Source organism: Musa acuminata, chromosome BXJ1-2 (genome assembly GCF_036884655.1).
Source record: "Musa acuminata AAA Group cultivar baxijiao chromosome BXJ1-2, Cavendish_Baxijiao_AAA, whole genome shotgun sequence".
NCBI classification, from domain to species: Eukaryota; Viridiplantae; Streptophyta; class Magnoliopsida; order Zingiberales; family Musaceae; genus Musa; species Musa acuminata.
In genome coordinates, this window is record NC_088328.1 from 32,349,126 (window position 1) to 32,367,294 (window position 18,169).

An 18,169-nucleotide genomic window follows, 5' to 3' on the forward strand; every position below is an offset into this window, starting at 1 on the left:
TTTTGGATTGCTGCAACCAGAAAGCCGTGGCTTTCTGATCACATTAGAAGACTGCAGACGGTGGGTGTGTTCTTCTTTCCCCCACGTTAAAAGTGAGAGTTACATTTAATGGTCGACCAAACTCTTTCTTGCACTATTCTCGATCTAACTTGTCTTCCGACGAGATTGCATGCATGCATGCTTGCATTACTGTTCTGAGATGTATTGATCGTTGGCTGCATTTAGTCTCTTGGTGATCAGGATCTTACTGAGTCAAGATCATTGCCAATCTTAACCATTTCAATCATATTCAATGTCAGACGTTTGCACATTAGCACACCTCTTGGGGGATTTATCCATATTAACCCCACATTAGCACATCACTTAGGTTGAGTCATAGTTCACGTTGGACTCGAGCCCCAACAAAGATGGACGATCAAAGTTAGCGGACCACGACGATCTATTGCTGATGGTTAGACCAAAGGTTATAGACTCGAGTTCGACCTCCGGTTCAAAGGTTCGATAAGAGCTCTTTATCATAAAGATTTAAGTGCAGCAAGAAGTTGTTCGCGTGATTTTTGACATCGCACCTATGCTCATGTCCTCTTGGACGACTTCATGATGATGTGAAGATGAAGATCAATCAACAATACAAGATACACAATCATCATAAAGGAATTCATCGATGATGTAACATGCGAGGTGATTCTGCTTAACATACATCGAGTCATCGTTGGGATTCCATACTTAGGATCGAGATGTTGTTTACTTTTGTGAAGCCCAAAAGCATCAATTCTAAAAGAATGAAAGAAAGTTTCTCACAGCTTTGATTGGTTTGACGAAAGACTTAACATATGTCGTGGCTTTTACTTTAGCATACAAGGAACTAAAATCTATCTCCAACATGAGAAAAGAGGAGAAGAAATCAAAAGAGAACAGTAAACTTGAAGCCCCAATAAGAGAAAAGAAACCCTCGAGGAGAACCTCATTAGAATGACCCGTATAGAGAACATGATGAGACGCAATGATACCCACCACAATGACAAATCAAAACAAAAGAAATCTCAAAGCAAGGAACACCAATCTCAACTTTTGAAGTGAGATCCGGCTCATACAAATCACATTAAATCGAAGCAATGGGTGACTGATCAATATCAGCACACCACTTGGTCGAGTCTTAGTCCGTGTAGGTGTCGAGCCTAGCAAAGATGGACGACCAAGAACAAAAGGTGCATGGGTAGGAGACACGCGCAACTCCTTGCATGCTTAGGAGTTAACTCGTCAACGGATCTCCAATAATGAGTGCTGATCGATCACATGAGGACTCCTTCAATCGCAGCCTAAGTGAGAAGAAGATCATTACCTCCTCAAGAAGCCAACCTTGCTCAAGTCGTAAGTTCCAACCACGACTCCCTCTTCTCACCTTCTATCCATCGTGGTAGCTCTACTCCTCCTCTACGAAGAGCAAGAGGAGAGAACAAAGAGAGAGGAAGCGATCAATCTCTTCTGTACTATCTAACAAGAGTGCTATCTATCTATCTATCGGTCGAGAGATGAAGCAGAAAAGAACCAGCAATAAGCATTCTGTTGTGATCCGTCCGTCCATGCTTAGAACTTGCAAGCAAATGTGGCTGCATGACTCTTTCGATTTAATTTCTTATTTTAAATATGCTAAATTCACAATAAAAGTAGAATAAATTTTGCTTTTCTAAATTATGTTTATTATAGAAAAGATGTAAACTTCTGCCGCAAGCAAAACTTTTCGTAACCCCATACGAATGCGGAATACAAATGGATAAGTTGTCATTTATGCTGAAACATAGTGTAGACTCAGAATCAATGGCAGCCTGGAGAGTCAATCTTGAGGTGAAGCTTCCCCTCCTATTGATGTTGCTGCTGCGCACTTGGGATGGATGACACAGCAAACACAAGAGGCTTAGGATAAGGCTCATGACAATGCATGATTCTAATTGAACTCTTCCGGGATAAGCACAAGGAGTCATCGCAATCTTTTGTATCTTTGACGCGGCACACTTGCCTCTCTCTCTCTCTCTCTCTCTCTCTCTCTCTCTCTCTTTATCACCGTCTCAAAGCCGTCATTTACATGGCTGGTGGCCGCTGATCTTTCTCCTTCTGGCCACTCTGAGGCCACGAGCTGGAAGCGGAAGAGCTCGTGAACTGCGATCGAGAAGATAAATCCTGCGTCTCTTGCGAAGAGCCAGACAAGGACGTCGACGTGATGGTGCTTCCGGCGTAGAGGCCGAGGGCCGCGTTGTGCAGGTCTGCGTCCCCGCTCTGGAGGAGCTGAGCGTACTGACGCAGGTCCGGATATGAAGTCGCCGGCGGTTGGGGTTGCCGTTCGGGTGCTGCTCGAGTCACCAGGAAGCCGAGGTCGGTGCGGCCTTGGACTCTCTCGGGGAAGTTGAGCTTGGCTTTAGTGCCCTTGAACCTTAGGGCGGCCTCGTCGTAGGCCATGGCGGCGTCCTCGGCCCTGTCGAAGGTCCCCAGCCATACACGAGCGGCCTTCTTCGGGTCTCTGATCTCTGCTGCCCATTTCCCCCACGGCCTTTGCCTCACTCCCCTGTAGTGCCTTCTACCTACATATCTTGCATGCGTGTGTGTGTGAGAGAGAGAGCACATTACTTGCTACCACAGGAGACCGCAGACAGAAGCTACATGTACCTTGCTCTTCGGAAGCCTGTGTTCCGATCTCCATGGAACCTGGCCCTGATCCACAACTAGCATCCGGTTCCGCCACCAGCTCATCTCCTCCGGCACCGACGACCGGGGAGACAGAGCTGATCACGTGGGTGAGGGCAGACACCATGGCTGACGCTTCTTGGTCTACGCGAGCCGGGATACAGTGGGATGACAAGCCGCCCTCTTCTTCCTTCTCCTCTGGTGCCTCATCAGAACGAAGAGGCCGCTTCCCATGCCTTCGATCCACCTTCTAATAGTCTATTATCCTCTCTCTCTCTCTCTCTCTCTCCTGCTGGTAGATGACAAGATGAGGAAGAAGAACAAGAAAAGGAAATAGATGAGTAGAAGAAGATATATATATGTATATATATGCTTGAAGGAGAAGATAACAGATAGAAGAAGGAAGGAAAAGGAGGACAGAAGAGAGTGGAAGGAGTGAGAGAGATTGTGATGAGAGGAGGCAATGTTAGGAGTGTTGGGTGGGTTGCTTTTATTGGCTGTGACGGCATTAAGTCCTACTCATATTTGATGCCTCCTCCCCTTTTAGACCATTAGACCAACCAAATTTTGTATGTGGAATGCGTGTGTTTGATTGATGTCAATCAACTCTCCCACACACACACACACTCGGAGGGAAGCCAAAAATGTGACACATGCTTCATTGTAGTAACTACAAGCAATATGAAGGCTGACAATAACATAAGAGACACACTCCAGTAAGAACTTTTATTCATCATCACCTTCTCCCATATGTTCAAGAAGTCATAAATCATATAATATAGCCATAAGGATTCCTAATCAAAATTGAATTTCTTGATAAGCTGTAATCATTGACAAGTAAAGAATTTGATCATAGGGATTCTAGAGATAACAATGCTTGAATCAGAAGGTGTGGAATTGTTTGGTTTGGTTTGTACATGCAAGTAATGAAATCAATAATAACATGACACAGATATCTGTCCTTTTGGGATGAATCAAACATATTTTATCATCATTTGCTTTGTGCTTTTACCAAATGACAAAAACATGCATAGATGATATATTTATATACTTAAACCTTGTTTCTAACCACAGTTAGATTGGCCTCTCTTACCGTACCTAATTAATTGTATCAGGAAACTCTAGATTGATTTGGGTTTGTTCTTCTGGAGTCTTTGGCTTTCATATGTCTTCCTTTGCCTTCTCCATTCTGCTCCCCACACATATTTCTCCAAGCTATAATGACTGTATGAAAACCTTTTATCTTCCTTGATCTTTAACTATGATGTATGGCCAAACACTAGGGTAGTTTTGGAGTAACCCATTGGAACCAGAAAGAGAGTATATAGCCCATGGGTGACGTGCTTATTATGCCTTTGTGTGCCAAACTAGTTGGCTTTTGATATGGTAAGACTTGACCATTGATCCATCTCTTTAGCTTCATATCTTGAATCTTTGGCCAATTATGAGTTGTTTGGAACACAATCGTCAACAAGAGTATGATTGTTGATAACAGGAATTAGTCTTTTATTTCGTGGTCAGTAAAGAAGCGTAATACTATTGCTAATATGATACCTAAAAGCAACACAACACCTACCATCGCCATGGTCGACCAAGTTGTCAAGCTTCATTTAATGACTTGAATGTCTCAATGGTCCTCCAAAATTATGGCATCAAACAACATTCATTATGCACGATGTGAGAAATTTTTGGCATCAAACCACATGCAACACGCTAGCCCATCTCTGTCTTCATCATGTATGTTTCAGCATCTTAATCATTGTTAGGTTTCATTGGACTCTCTCTCTCTCTCTCTCTCTCTCTCTCTCTCTCTCTCTCTCAAATACATGCTTAAAGTTGAAGGCAACATTTTGTTCAGATGACCTCTTGAAATCAGCGTTTTCTTGATCTCTGCCATATTCCAGGATGTGTTGTGCAACGATCTATCGTGAGTCCAAGTAGGTGGAAGACGAGCTTGCCTCCTGCATCGTAGTATATCCACCTCATGCTGCGTTGTTCTTCGTCAAACGCGTCTCTGTGGTTCAAGACTGCAGCCACTGTGGTGCCCTTGACTTCTGACCCCGCTTCAATGGATTGGCACCGTCTTCCTAACTGGTAGGCCACCATCCATTGAATTCTGACATTCCTACTCCCACCTTGCGGTAGCCATGGCAGGTGGCTTGTGTCACTCCCACCACAGTTGTCGAAGGACGACGAAGAGCTATGCAAGCTAAATATATCTTTGGAGAGAAGAAGTAATGCGAGTCAAACCTTATCGGTCCGTTGCATGCAAGCGTCGACTCCATGCACGTAATAGTGGCCAAGGGTTTGAGGTTGCAGGTGTCAAGCTTATAGAATGCTGATCTCATGAATTGTATGATTGTTAACGGTAGATAGAATATAAAGATGAGTTTTAACGTAAGGATAAGATTGTCCATTTGCAACCTATCTTATCATAATTTAAATCACAAAATAAATTAATTACCATATAATCAATCATCTGAAAACATGAATGAGTCAGGTGAGCCAATTTTTATCTTGATTTGTCTCTCAGATGAGCAACCCATTTGCTATGTTTTACCATATATAAGCTAAGATATAATAAAAAATAACTATATATATATATAAATATATAATATGACTATATGTTGGATTCATTAATAAAGTCTTGGGAAAATTTGTATGAATAAATGAATCAGGGATTGCTTGGTTGACATTGTACTACTATCATTTAGTAATCCATCTCGGACGCAACCTATGGGATATTTTTGACTAGTACATGTCAAACTACACCAATGATATTAGATTTTTGACTTTTCCTTTGAGAGAGAGAGAGAGAGAGAGAGAGAGAGTATGGATGAAGAGCAGAAGAAAAGAAACAAAAGAATCAGAATCCACCACCGACCGACCATTTCCAAGTTAACAGTCAACATTTCAATGAGGGAGGTTCAAAATGATTGAGACTTCAGACCTTCCAAAAGTTGTTTGAAGTAAGCTTATTGATTTGGTCCATTGTGACTTGCCCCGCATGCAAAGTTAGCATGCGACAATCATTTCCCATATAATATAATATTTATAGGCCTCCTATTGTCAACCCGAGAAGATGACTTCTTGACACTCGAGAATCAAGAAAGGGATAACTGATGTGTCCCGACAGCATCCTTTGAATCTTCACGAGGTATCAACTTTGCTAATATTGTCTGATTCTGACCACTTGAACAAAAAATAAAGGATTAAAAAAATTAAGATGTCTTATTCAAAAATCATGATCGGATTTTTATATATTCACAAAAACCAACCATGCCAAAGATATAAATATATCCGCAAAGAGATGAAAAGAAAGAGCACGATAAGTATTGATATAAATATGTGTGACGATGTAACAAATTCGAAGAACTCGAAGAAACAAATATACCAATGGGTGGCTTAGAAAAGGAGAAAGAATACGGAGAGGATATGTCAAAACCGCGAGAAAAAACCTATTTTCCTCTACCGAAATATCTGTACATTGTTCTTTTTACTCTTTGTGTATATCCAAAATCTTGGGGTTCTCCCAGCACCTTTCCCATTTTGACTCGGTAATTTTGATGAAATCCTGATGAAATAGTCCAAGAACTTCGGTAATGCACTTCAAATAGCATCCAAGTGCAACCATAACACAGCATATTGCATATGTGATCACCAGACTATGGATATGGCCTCAAAGTCAATGCCCCTCCAATAGGTGGCATTGTTCTCACTCAAATCTTTTGTGGACCTGAAGGGGAAACCGCTGCATCACAAGAGGCTTCTCCATTTGCAGAGGTGGACTTATCTCCCTGATGGTTCTCTTCACTACTGTCCGTCCTCCATCTGCCTGACCTTGACTTGATATTAGTGCCCACAGGAAAGGGTTCCTGTACAAGCCAAAAAAAATAATGATAATGAGAATTCCAAGGAACTGCCATTATTAAATATCTGTTCATATTTCTTTTTTGTGCTGGTAAACAAATTGATTTGTTAGAATGTTTGCTGCCTGAGTTTATTTGAAAATGTTGCCGCTTGCCAGCATATAAGACCATTACAATATAAAGGCATCAAAATTTTTGCAAATAACTCAACAGAGGCTTTATCAAATTATTAAGAAAATTTCTCATACAAGTTCATGCGTTTTTGGCACTTGCTAAATTAGATTGGGTAGGAAGAAACGTACCTTCTTAACAAATTAGAAGGTTACAACATTATTAGGATGTATCTAATAGTCCAACAACTCTAATTTCAGAGTAGGTAGCTGTATTAGGTATGTCATGCTTAAACTTCAAAATAAAACTTAAATAAATACCATAATAAGTTCTCACGATTAAAGATGAGTAATATCATATAACATCATGGCATATGTTTTTCTTGTGTTTTCTGGAAATTTTAATTGTTTCTCATCGTTTCTTGTTGAAAACTTCTCCCTTTATGAATAATTATTAACATAGTCTTTTATATTTTCAGAAATTTCATTTACCAAAATTATTTATGCAAATACCAACAAGCAAGAAGGTTTCAGACAATTATAGAGACATAAACTTACAGTGTTCATATAAATGTTATTGTCCACTCCCCCCAAAATTTCCAAAAAAAAAAAGCAAAATCTTGGATCCGCCACTACTCAAAAACCAATAAGTAGTATGAAAGATAAAGTATGTCAATTCTGATACAGACAAACACAGCAATAGAGGAGACTATTATCGACCAGATTCCGTTAATGATGCTAAATTTTTTCGACAGAACACAATAATGTACATTGCAGGATAAACCACTAACAACCAAGAGCATAGCGTGAGAAAGAAATCCGAACCATGAAAAATGAAAAAATGATGCCTCATACCTGATCCCCGGCATTAGGACCATCTGTATGGAAGAGGATAGGACGACAGCGTTTATCTTCATTCATCAGACTTGAGTTCTGGAAATGAGCAATCAGAGCTGCTTTCCCTTGGATTCTGGCATATGCAAGTGATGCTACTTTTTCACTGTTAAACTTCTCCCATTTCTTACCATTAAATGACTGCATAGGATACAATGTTTTAGCATTTCATACCTTCAATTGTGCAACATAACCAAACACAATGCTGATACAAGGAAGCAAGAGACATCACATAATCATCTAAATGCTTTTTTTCAGTTTACAATCTAAATAGCAGTAATAGTCACAACATGCTAAAAACTGAAGAAAGAAAGAACACTATTAATATGAAAGTAAAACATAATGTTAAAGATGTCAAGATCAACAAAGGATACTACTATTTGGTGGATAGCACCAGAGACAAAGCATTCAACCTAACTATTCAAAGGCTTAAGATTCATAAAGTACCAAACCTGGTAAAATGGAATGATATGCTGAGTATTGACCATGTTTATAAACGCATAGCCAACGTTGCATTTGTTCTGGAAAGTAGAGAACCACACATACCCAATGAGTAAATCAATAATGGATGCAGGTATGCCCATCAATAGCAAGTTACTGCAGTTACCTTAAAATCAATTGGCAAATAGATGAAGTCATAAGTTCCTCGATGATTTTCATCAATAGCAGCCAACAGCATCTTAGAGGTGTATCTATATAGACCAGGATAAAACAGTTTAATGGGAATGAATAACAAGCAGATAACTTACATCCATATAGCCAAAAAGGAGTGAAAATAAGAATTCAGCATACTTATTGGGAATGTTCTTTATCATAAGTGTCGTTCGAGAGTCTTCACCACGTATAATACGTTCAATATCAAGTTCATACTGCTTCTTGTTATCACTCTGAGTAGCATTTGTGTCATTTCTTCGGCTCCTGATCCGCTCAGTAGGACCATCAAATGAACCAGGCATGGGGAAGATTGGATTCCTTCCATGGTAAATCTGACCCCTTTGTTGAGGTGAAAGAATACCGACATGTGCAAGAGAAACAGAAGGGTCCATACAGTTTCCACCAACACGAGAAAATATGTTATGAGAAGTAAGTTCTAGCCAATGCAACTGAGAAGCTGCAGAAAGCCCCATGCTTCCGTGAGATCCAGGATGAAAAGCAGGCCGTTCAATGGAATCCCCACCATAGGTATGTCTCCTGCCCCAAAGTGATGGATTGACAGCAGGTGCCGAACCAACATGATGGTGTAAAGGAACAACCGTGTTTACCATATGAGATTGTCCTCTAGGAATTCCATGGATCTGAGATGGATTAGTAGGAATGTTGTTTATAAATGATGGTGGATTTGACCATGACATGGGGTTAGGGGTTTTATGGTGGAACACATTTGTATTATTCCATACATATTGATGTCCCTGAAGAGAGCAGATTCTATTTGCAGAACAAAATGCTGCAAGTAATAATATACATTAGGCAATAATCAAGAAAGCAATAAAGGGAAACAGATCTTGAAAACCTATCTTTTTTATAATGATAAATGACTCACCAAAAGCCAACAAAATTAGCACTCAAAATTGATCAGAAACAGATGCAACATTGGTAACGAGAAGTTATTCTAACCAAATAAAAAGTGCAGAAAATGAAAATAATGGTTCATTGTCCATACCTTCATTGTGATCAGTAGCATGCCCATTGAAGCTAGCAGATCCTACTTTTTGTAGATGCCTCTTATCAATTCCTTCAACAGGTCTGGATATGACACCCGTACCCACAGCTGACATAGTACTTGAGTGGTAAGGAATGTCATTATTTACTTCATCGTGATAATCTGGAAGGGAGCGAGGATGAAAACCAGGCATATCTTGAAATTCAAAATTCATCTGGCCCAGTGAATGCGTGATGTCAGAATGGGCAGCTTGACTGTTACCAACTGATGCAACTCTTATAGGGGAAGGTAAATTCTGAGACATGCTAGATGAGATTCCATGGAATGTGGCCTCTATAATTGGGTTGAATGGTGCTTGAACCGCAGATTTTAGACCTTGGATAGCTCCATTTTCAAGACCTTTGGATGTGTTTACTCCAAGCGAGGACGGTCCTGAAAATTTGACATTTAGGTAAATTATGTAGGCCAGAAACATAACCTGACATGAGAAGCGACATAACACATTTAGTCACGTATCATTTGAAAATCAAAGCCCAAATAATCATACCAAAGCACCCAGGGAGATAGTTATTTGGACTTTCCTGCCAGCATCCATGTAATTCTTCCTGCTTCAGCTCTGGAGATAACTGTTGCGTGAAGCTGTTGGCAAAGGAATTGCGTCACTATATATGATAGTCAAAATGCAAAATTAAACAACGGTGGTATTTAAAAGTTAATAGTTATGAGAGTAAGTGTAATTCCAGATGAAACACCTATAACTGATAATATAATAGTACTGTGCATGCCTGCATGGCATGCAATGTAGACTGCTAGTGACATTTCGATATCATAGTACCAGAAAATATCCTTTCCTCAATTATTGAACTTATTTTCGTGTAAATAAAAAAAGGAAGCAGTAAGCAAGGGGCTTTTCTCAAACACCACAACACTACTTCCAATCCGAACCAATAGGACCAAATTTTCAGTTACCAGCCTACGGTTGGATAGGCTAAATGTTGTATACAAATTAGTAAAATACCATATGAAGATATTGATCTAAAGACTGTCTGCTCAAAAGAAGAACCAACAGAAGCTTTGTCTAGAAAGAAAATATAATCTGCTTAATACTGAATAAAAATGATAAGAAAAGTGAACTAGATTCTATTGTTATGCAAAACAAAACCATAATATTTTGCTAATGAAATATGTTGTACTAAAGATAAACTATCTGGCTTAAACTTGAACTTAAAATTTTCATTCCAAAATACAATAGTACACCCAAAAAAATTGCACGTTAAACTATATTCTCTTCCCGTGTAGCTGGCTACATATTAGTAGCCATGGGTACTAGCATTGACCCCATACACAAAGGAAGATTAGTTCACTATATGGGTCACAAGCCAAGTAATGCATATAAGTTCATGCACCTATCTATTCGAAAAGAAAGATAAATTGTAAATTAACTACAGACAATTGGACATAACATTAAGAATGTCCAAAAAGTTAATCTAGGGTGAGGTTTTAATGTCAAAATAGTCAATCTAAGGGGGCCATATGGAATTTATAACAATTTTAGTTGAAGTATTCATAAAAAAAATTAAGAACCCGAGATAACCAACAGAGAGAGTTCCATTTATTTGATTTAGTTTTATTTTTTTTCTACCAAACAATATGATACATGAAGCATCAAGACATGTTCTAAAATACTACCATGCCATTTCAATCTCAGTTCCTAGTTCACTCTGTTGTCAAAAATATTTTTCAACCATCACCAATAGACAAACACTTGCATCTGAGATGCAGTGCAACCATACAAGATCTCATTTTCATATCTGCCAATAGTAAATAAGAATATAGATGACCCATTGATAGTAGAAATGCACAGTATACCTGACTATATCAACTTCTATAAGTTCTATTACTCAGATAACAGAGCACAAGATCCTAGATAAGAAAGTTAATGCTGAAAAACGATCCCATATGATGAGTTTTTCAGTCTTTGTGGTTATTGTCTATCCAATTGTATTATTAACACAAAAGACAAGCATGGCCCAAAACTGAACATGCCAGTTGTTGAATTTCAGGTTCACTACAGTACAATTTTTGAACATAGATCCATCATGACTATTGAACCATCCATTATCGTGAGAAAACTTTCTGTTCAACAAAAACTCACGCAACTGAGTACTGAGAGAGGCTATATTAATATGAATAGGTATGGCAGGAGCTCTATAAATATTAAGGGTGGTTGTAATAAAAAACAAAATTCAAAAGAGCCAACAAGATTATTATTCATTAAATTAGTTTGTGAACGACCCTCCATTATGAAAGCTCAGCTGAATCCTAGAAATTAGTTAACGGGAAAATAAAAGAATGAAGAAATGGAGTGCCTGTTCAAAATTTTGATGCATTTTAAATGTGTACAATTATACATACTAAGACATGAAAATGAAATAACAATACTATGTACCAAGCTTCCAACACTTCAAATTGATTTATCATACTTGGAGTTGGAACTAAAAAATTAAAGCTGAGTAGCTGACACAAAATTGTAAATGAAATCCAGAACAGTGACTACTTCAAAACTCACAAGATAAGAATATAGCTAAATAATCAATTTGACCAGCTATTTTTGTAACATAAATAAGAATGATAGAACACCACAAGACAGATTAAAAGATAGCATTAAATTAAATAAAGAATAATGAACAACCAAAAATCCACTTAACTTTCCATATCATTTCCCAAAAAATCACCAACTAAATAGATATATACAGAGACAAAGCTGCTACAGGACATTATGAATATGGGAACAAAACTGAGTTTGCTTAGATAATACCCACCATCTTGCACCTCCAAGGTGGCTAAGCTCAAGCCTAATTTTCTTGCCAGCAATATCACTCCCGTTTAAGGCATGAAGAGCAGCTTCAGCAGCTCTAACATCATAAAATTCTATGGATTTGTGATGACACTTATGTTGAGTGCTGCATATCTATCAAGGTCAAATTTGGGAATTAAAGACAATATTGACTTTATTATCATAATATAAAAAAACTTAAACTCAAGTTTTAGTATAACAAGCTATACAATATTGAAGCAGAAAAAGTACATTACCTCTTTGATTTCACCATAAATTCCAAATATCTGATGGAGATCATCATTTGTAACAGAGGAATCCAGGTTGAATACCAAAAGCATACCCTGATTTACATCCTTCTCAGAAGGGTTGTCCTAATAATTTCAAGTGCATGTCATTACAAAATATTTGTAATCTGGAGGCATCGACACATACATCACAGGAAAAGACATGTTCAATACACAAAGATGGTACAGTAGAAGAATTTACATGCATGACAAGAATATATAATCAGTGTAAATGAGTAAGTAAATATACTAACATTCTTAGCAAGTGGATTGACAATGAGATGATGCCAGGGTGAAAGAGACCATCATGATAAGATTAGGCTTATCTCCATTTTTCCAGGATGAAGGTGAAGAAGTCAGTATCATTTACAACAATAAGTCTCTTCTTCACCCCCAAAGAAGAATCTGTTAGGAACAATATTGCTTCCACATGGCACCATTTATCAGTCTAGTTGTCCTATGGGTTATCTTATCAGCTAGGTCACTGGTTGCAGGTTAATGGTTACACAGAATAAAATGTTTTAAAGAAAACAATGTAGACATCAAAGTATGAGACTCCTAGCATTAGAAAGAAAGTTGGATAACCACCAGAATTCACAACCAAATGATTGAAAAGTTCCTTGTTGCAGATAAGTCAATGTCCCCTAGAACTCCAAAGCAACCTACCCTTCCTTCAAAAGATTCAAGTAATTTATAGGTCAAGCCAATAATATGACATTGGTGGGAGACCCAGATGATCATTATAAAAGAGATGGCATGGACAAGCAAGATACGAAATTTCATGAAATAGACATTACTTCATGAAACCCACCAAGTTCCTTGAAAAAAAGATACTACGAAATTTCACGAAGTAGACAATAGCTGGTCATTCTCAACAACTTAACACTATGCTTTTAGCTACTTTGAAAATCATATGCAAGAATACAAAAACTTGGCCAAAAAAATGTCAATTCAACTGATGTCTGTAAGCAGGAAGAATACTCTTAAGCTAAACTTTCAATTTATATCCATGGCATTGTATCCTTGTATGATGCAAAGAATTCATTGGCACTACGTCTATACCGGTTCAAATCTCAGTTCAAAGGCTCATTTTGCAGCATACACCAATCTTTCACAATAGAGGTATCAAAGACAATTGTAAAGACCCATTTCTATTTTCCACGATTTATTGGAGAATTCTTTTGTAGAAGAGGTGACACGTTATACAAACCCTGTTGGACAATTATGCAAATCATGTTACATCTCCTTTGTGGTACTAATGCCATTAAAAAAATTAAGGTTCTCAATATATCTGTGTTAACCACTTTAAATTAAATTTCAAGAGAACTTATTTTTAAAAAAATCAGGAGAAGAAATAAAAATTTCTAAAATGGCTGGAACAAAGGAGAAGATTACTTCTAGAACCTTTTATTGAACTGCAATGGCATTACACCAGTCAAAAAACAAGGAAAGAAGTTGCTACCTTTGGAATAGAGAAGTGGATATCCAATTTCCAACACCTCAACGGCTTGTTTTGGAGTGCTTGGATTGCATTTAGTGCTGCCCTTATATCATAGTAGGATATCATAACAAAACCACGATGCTTGCAAGCGGTATAGAGTGTCCGTATGTCCCCATATTGCTGAAGAAAGCAGGAGAAAGAAATCAGAAATTAAGAAATCTATGGACATTACTGAAACCATTCACTCTAAGAATGACCAAGTAAGAAGATCAAGTGGAACAAAAATAGCACCTCAAAAAGAGCTCTTAGTTCACCATCCTCGACATTGCTATTGATATTTCTAACAAAAAGAGTTCTAGAGGGATGTTCACCATATGGGTGTTCACTGGCAAATGGGCCATTTAGTTTGCCTTGTTGATAATTAGAAGCTCCTCCACCAGCAAATTCATATGTTTTATTCTCATTTATTTTATCATCAGTTTCTAGTTCCATACCACCACCACTGTAAAATATGTCATCATCAACATCAGTCTCATCATTGGGTTTACCAGTATATCCCTTATCGTAAGTAACACCAGATAGCAATTCGTCATCATCAGGAAGGAGGTTCCCAATAGTTTGAGCTTCGATGTCCTCCATTGATTCAAAGAACACTTCTTCACCAAAGTTCGAGTTAACTGAATGAACAGACTGAACAACATTTGATGACAATTTCACTGCCACGAAAGTTAATGAAATTAAACATAATCAATCCAAAAACATTAATATAACCTGTGACAAAGCTATATTCAACAAGTAATGCCTAAAACTTCACTCCAAAAACATATATTAAACAGAAAACAACAATTGCCTCAGAAGAACTTAGGCATCTCATAGCAGCATTATTTAAAATAGTACCAAAGTATAAAAAAGGGAAGGAGGAAAACACACATTTATTGTTGAATATATCTGATAAAGAACTAGAGAAAAGTCCATTCTCGAAATGTGACCCACTAAGATCCATTATGTTCCCTTCACTGAACAAAGAAGATTGTAGAGCCAATGGATCAGATCGGGATTCAGAAACATGATCAGCAACTCTTGAAATAGTAGATATGCTGGTCATCCTCTGTGGCTCCAGTATATGATGGTCAAAACTTGATTTAGTCTTCTTGTCCTTAAGAACATAAGACTCCGAAAACTCTAAGCTTTCCACAGGGCTTAATCCAATCTTATGAAGCTCATCAAGTATAGATGAGACAGACTTGCTCCCTGCCATTATTTGCCTTCCCTCTGCAGATCATGAATTGGAATACATAATACAGTTGTGCTCTAGATCAAAAGCGGAAACAAATAAATTGCCAGATTAAGAGAAATAACATTTTTAAAAAAATTATTAAGATACAGACAATACACCCAGGATTAATTAGATTGCGACTCAAAGTTGAGAAATTATATGCACACACCCATGATAAAATGCTCTTTATCCAATCTGAATGATATAGCAAATACACTAAGAGTGATGGCTTGGCTTACAGTATAATCAACTTGGACCCTCTAAAAGCTCAGATAAATGGAGATCCCCCAAATGTCCATGCTAAATGTTGGAAATGGATTGCTCCCAGGAAATACTGGAAGTGCCAAGAAAAGAAAAACAATAAAAAAAAACAGAAGCATCCTAAAATGAACATAGATAGGCAGAATGAACTCTAAAAACTTTTCTTTTAGAAAAAAATATCTTAAAAGTTAAGTATGAGTGGAAAAAGTTTCAAAAAACTGTAAGTTGGTAAAGCACAAAATAAACTAACATGACAGACTAAATGCTCCAGCCCCATTTCACCTGATAATTAAGAAGATACAAGCAATATTTGGAGCTCCCTAGATGACTATCAGATGAAAACCAAAGTTTCTCCAATCTGAAAAAAAAAAGGGAAAACATGCAGTTCACATTAAAAAAGAGACCCAACTCTCAGTAATGTGATACTGTTCACCACTATGATCATAAACAAAGTAAGGCTTCTGAAATCCAACTTGTCTCTGCAAACATCTAATGCATTTCACTGAGGAAGTTCTTGCAAACTAGATAACAGAAAGGAGTAAAAAGAAAAAAACAGAAAAAGTTTTTGATGTGAAGTCGTGGTGCCCCACAAACATTGCTTTTCAGAAAATTCACCAATAGAAATGATTCCATGAATTAAACAACAAAAGAGAAAATATAAACAGCATAAAAATTATTTCATAATATATTCAGGCGTGTTAGTGCTCTTGGATCTAGGTGAATTTCTTAATCTGCGCAAGAGAATCAATTAAAGCCTGTAGTTAGGCAATTATTACCAAGGAGGCCTCGACCTAGTGGTTGGATATCCTTTTCATTTTTGAGACGTTCTAGATTTGATTAGTTGTGGAGGTGGTACCCAATTACATGACCAGGGTAGTTATTAGGAGGGGCTCATCATTCTCTGTAATTCTCAGGAAAAGAAGAAATATTAAAGGCAACTGTTACCTCAGTAACAAAGTGCAGCTCCTCGGATAAAAATGGAGATGCCTCGGAGTGCAGATTGAATGGAGCTTGCAGCCCTTGTTTCATCATTTTAGTAGGATATCTGCAGCTCCAAAATCAAAGACACGACCAAAATTCATATTTAGAACCCCAGACTTTCCTCACATGGCCATTCCTTCTTCCCCCATGGTCTGCTTGAATTCCCCGGAGAAATGGTTGATCTCTAATGATACAAAAAGGAAACAAATAAAGAAATTAGGTTGCAGCTCAAATTGCTCCTTTCTTCGCTTCAAGCAATTGTCGACGTGCTCAATATTTAAATTAAAGGGAAAACCCTTTTGGCGCTGAAACCTAAAGTTCCACAAAAAAGGTCGAGTTAAATCGTCGCAGCAACCGAATGCCAACAACTAATGGGGCGAAGAGAAACTAGGGAAACAGCTAAATCCAACAACTAAAGTATTCTAGCAATTGCATTTCCGGCCTCAAGATTTGAGCTCTCGACACCAATTCGAAGCAGATCAAAGAAATCCAGAAAATAAAGGAAAGCACAAGATAGAAGGAGGTCCCTCTCACCGGATCGCCCGCTTCCTCCGCTCACCAAGAATCGCCGCAGACAGCACGGGGCAAGGGTGGTGGAGCGGAGAAGAATTTATATAAAAGCGATCCACAGGGGGCAGGGGAGAGATAGGGGAATAGATTACGCCATAAGACAAGGAGGTGGCAGCCAGGGGGAATCCCACAAGGGATCACCTCGGCATCCGTGCCGTGCGCGAGCGTCTACCTCTCCCCCGCCTCTCTCTCTCTCTCTCTCTCTCTCTCTCTCTCTCTCTCTCTCCTTTTCCCCTCCAATGCAAGCAAGACCGCCACGCCCCGCCCTCCCGCCTGCCCGCCGCAACCGAATAAAATATTATACCCTCCCTCTCGCTTCTTTTCCCTTTCTTGGCCCGAATTCGAATGATTCTAAGCGTACGCCTCGGATGGCGTTCGGCCGCCGGTATCTCTCGCGGATTCCGGCGGTCGGACGCCGGAATCTATGGCGATCTGCTGTTCACTCCGGCCGGCGAGGGGATGCGAGCAGAAGAGTTAGGATAATTGAGAGAGAGAGAGAGAGAAAGAGAGAGGAATAATTCTCGGTATTTAAGGCTTTAGAGAGAGAGAGAGAGACGGAGATTAAGGGGTAAACGGCGGCAATGAAACAGTGGAGACGGAGATGGCGACGGCGCGTCGTTATCGTCGTGACGGCGTCGCACTCGGTCACGGGTCGGATCGGATCGACAAATCCGGCGCCCGGAAAGGCCGCCAGCTCGAACCACTAATGCTTTGAAGTTACCCTTTTACTCCCCATCGACACCGCTCTCTAACGTTAGCCTTAAAGAAATTATCAAGGGTATTTAAGTCAATCCGTGAAAGAGACGGGCCTTTTACGGGTCCCACTTGCCACACTATCTTCCTACGTGGCACATTTCTGTGGGCTTGAAGAGACCGTATCCTGTCTCCACAGCAACAGCTAGTGATCGGCTCTCTCGAAACGTATCGATGCGCCAACAGACTTCTAATTGGTTAACGCACTAAATAAATGCAGCAAGCCTTAGAACATGCAACAGCTAAACCGTCCGTTCTCGAATAGCGTACGTCAATGGGTCCCACATGGCTACCATTCACGACACGTCACGTTGAGTTCGAACTTTTTGGCTGTGGGAGACGGAACGGTGGATCACGAGAAGGTAGCGTGTGCGTGCGGCACACGGAGGCGACAGGTGCGTTGCGGCCGGCAGATGGGATGGTGTAGGGATGAGGCACATCACAAAAGGGCCGAGTGCCCTCACCGTGACCGTCGGGTCGGGATCGGAGGGTCCACATCAATCTTCATCCTATCTTACGGTGGTGTAGCGGCGCACACTGGATCCGGGATGC

General features: G+C 39.2%; 2 protein-coding genes across 8 annotated transcripts; both read right to left on the minus strand.

Moving 5' to 3' along the window:
• Window positions 1-1,915: 1,915 nt before the first annotated feature.
• Window positions 1,916-3,411, minus strand: LOC135610442 (ethylene-responsive transcription factor ERF113-like). Its single transcript, XM_065104950.1, has 2 exons — window positions 2,662-3,411; window positions 1,916-2,576 (listed from the first exon to the last, which is right to left on the minus strand). Exons 1-2 carry the CDS (start codon window positions 2,804-2,806, stop codon window positions 2,080-2,082), a joined length of 642 nt encoding a protein of 213 aa, XP_064961022.1. The 5' UTR covers window positions 2,807-3,411; the 3' UTR covers window positions 1,916-2,079.
• Window positions 3,412-5,990: 2,579 nt separating this feature from the next.
• LOC103976771 (protein MEI2-like 4) lies at window positions 5,991-17,358 on the minus strand. 7 transcript variants are annotated; one of them, XM_009392094.3, is made up of 16 exons: window positions 16,829-17,358; window positions 16,259-16,606; window positions 15,596-15,671; window positions 15,292-15,386; window positions 14,707-15,048; window positions 14,068-14,492; window positions 13,798-13,956; window positions 12,306-12,422; window positions 12,035-12,183; window positions 9,760-9,851; window positions 9,213-9,644; window positions 8,345-8,996; window positions 8,160-8,244; window positions 8,005-8,073; window positions 7,514-7,693; window positions 5,991-6,554 (listed from the first exon to the last, which is right to left on the minus strand). In XM_009392094.3, the coding sequence occupies exons 5-16, from the start codon at window positions 15,032-15,034 to the stop codon at window positions 6,399-6,401; spliced, it is 2,844 nt and encodes a 947-aa protein (XP_009390369.2). In that variant the 5' UTR covers window positions 15,035-15,048; window positions 15,292-15,386; window positions 15,596-15,671; window positions 16,259-16,606; window positions 16,829-17,358; the 3' UTR covers window positions 5,991-6,398. The 7 variants fall into 7 exon arrangements, with proteins under 7 accessions (XP_009390369.2, XP_018677994.2, XP_009390371.2 ...); XM_018822449.2 differs by lacking the exons at window positions 15,292-15,386; window positions 15,596-15,671 and having other exon boundaries at window positions 16,259-16,478; window positions 16,590-16,606; XM_009392096.3 differs by lacking the exon at window positions 15,596-15,671.
• Between the last annotated feature and the right edge of the window lie 811 nt (window positions 17,359-18,169).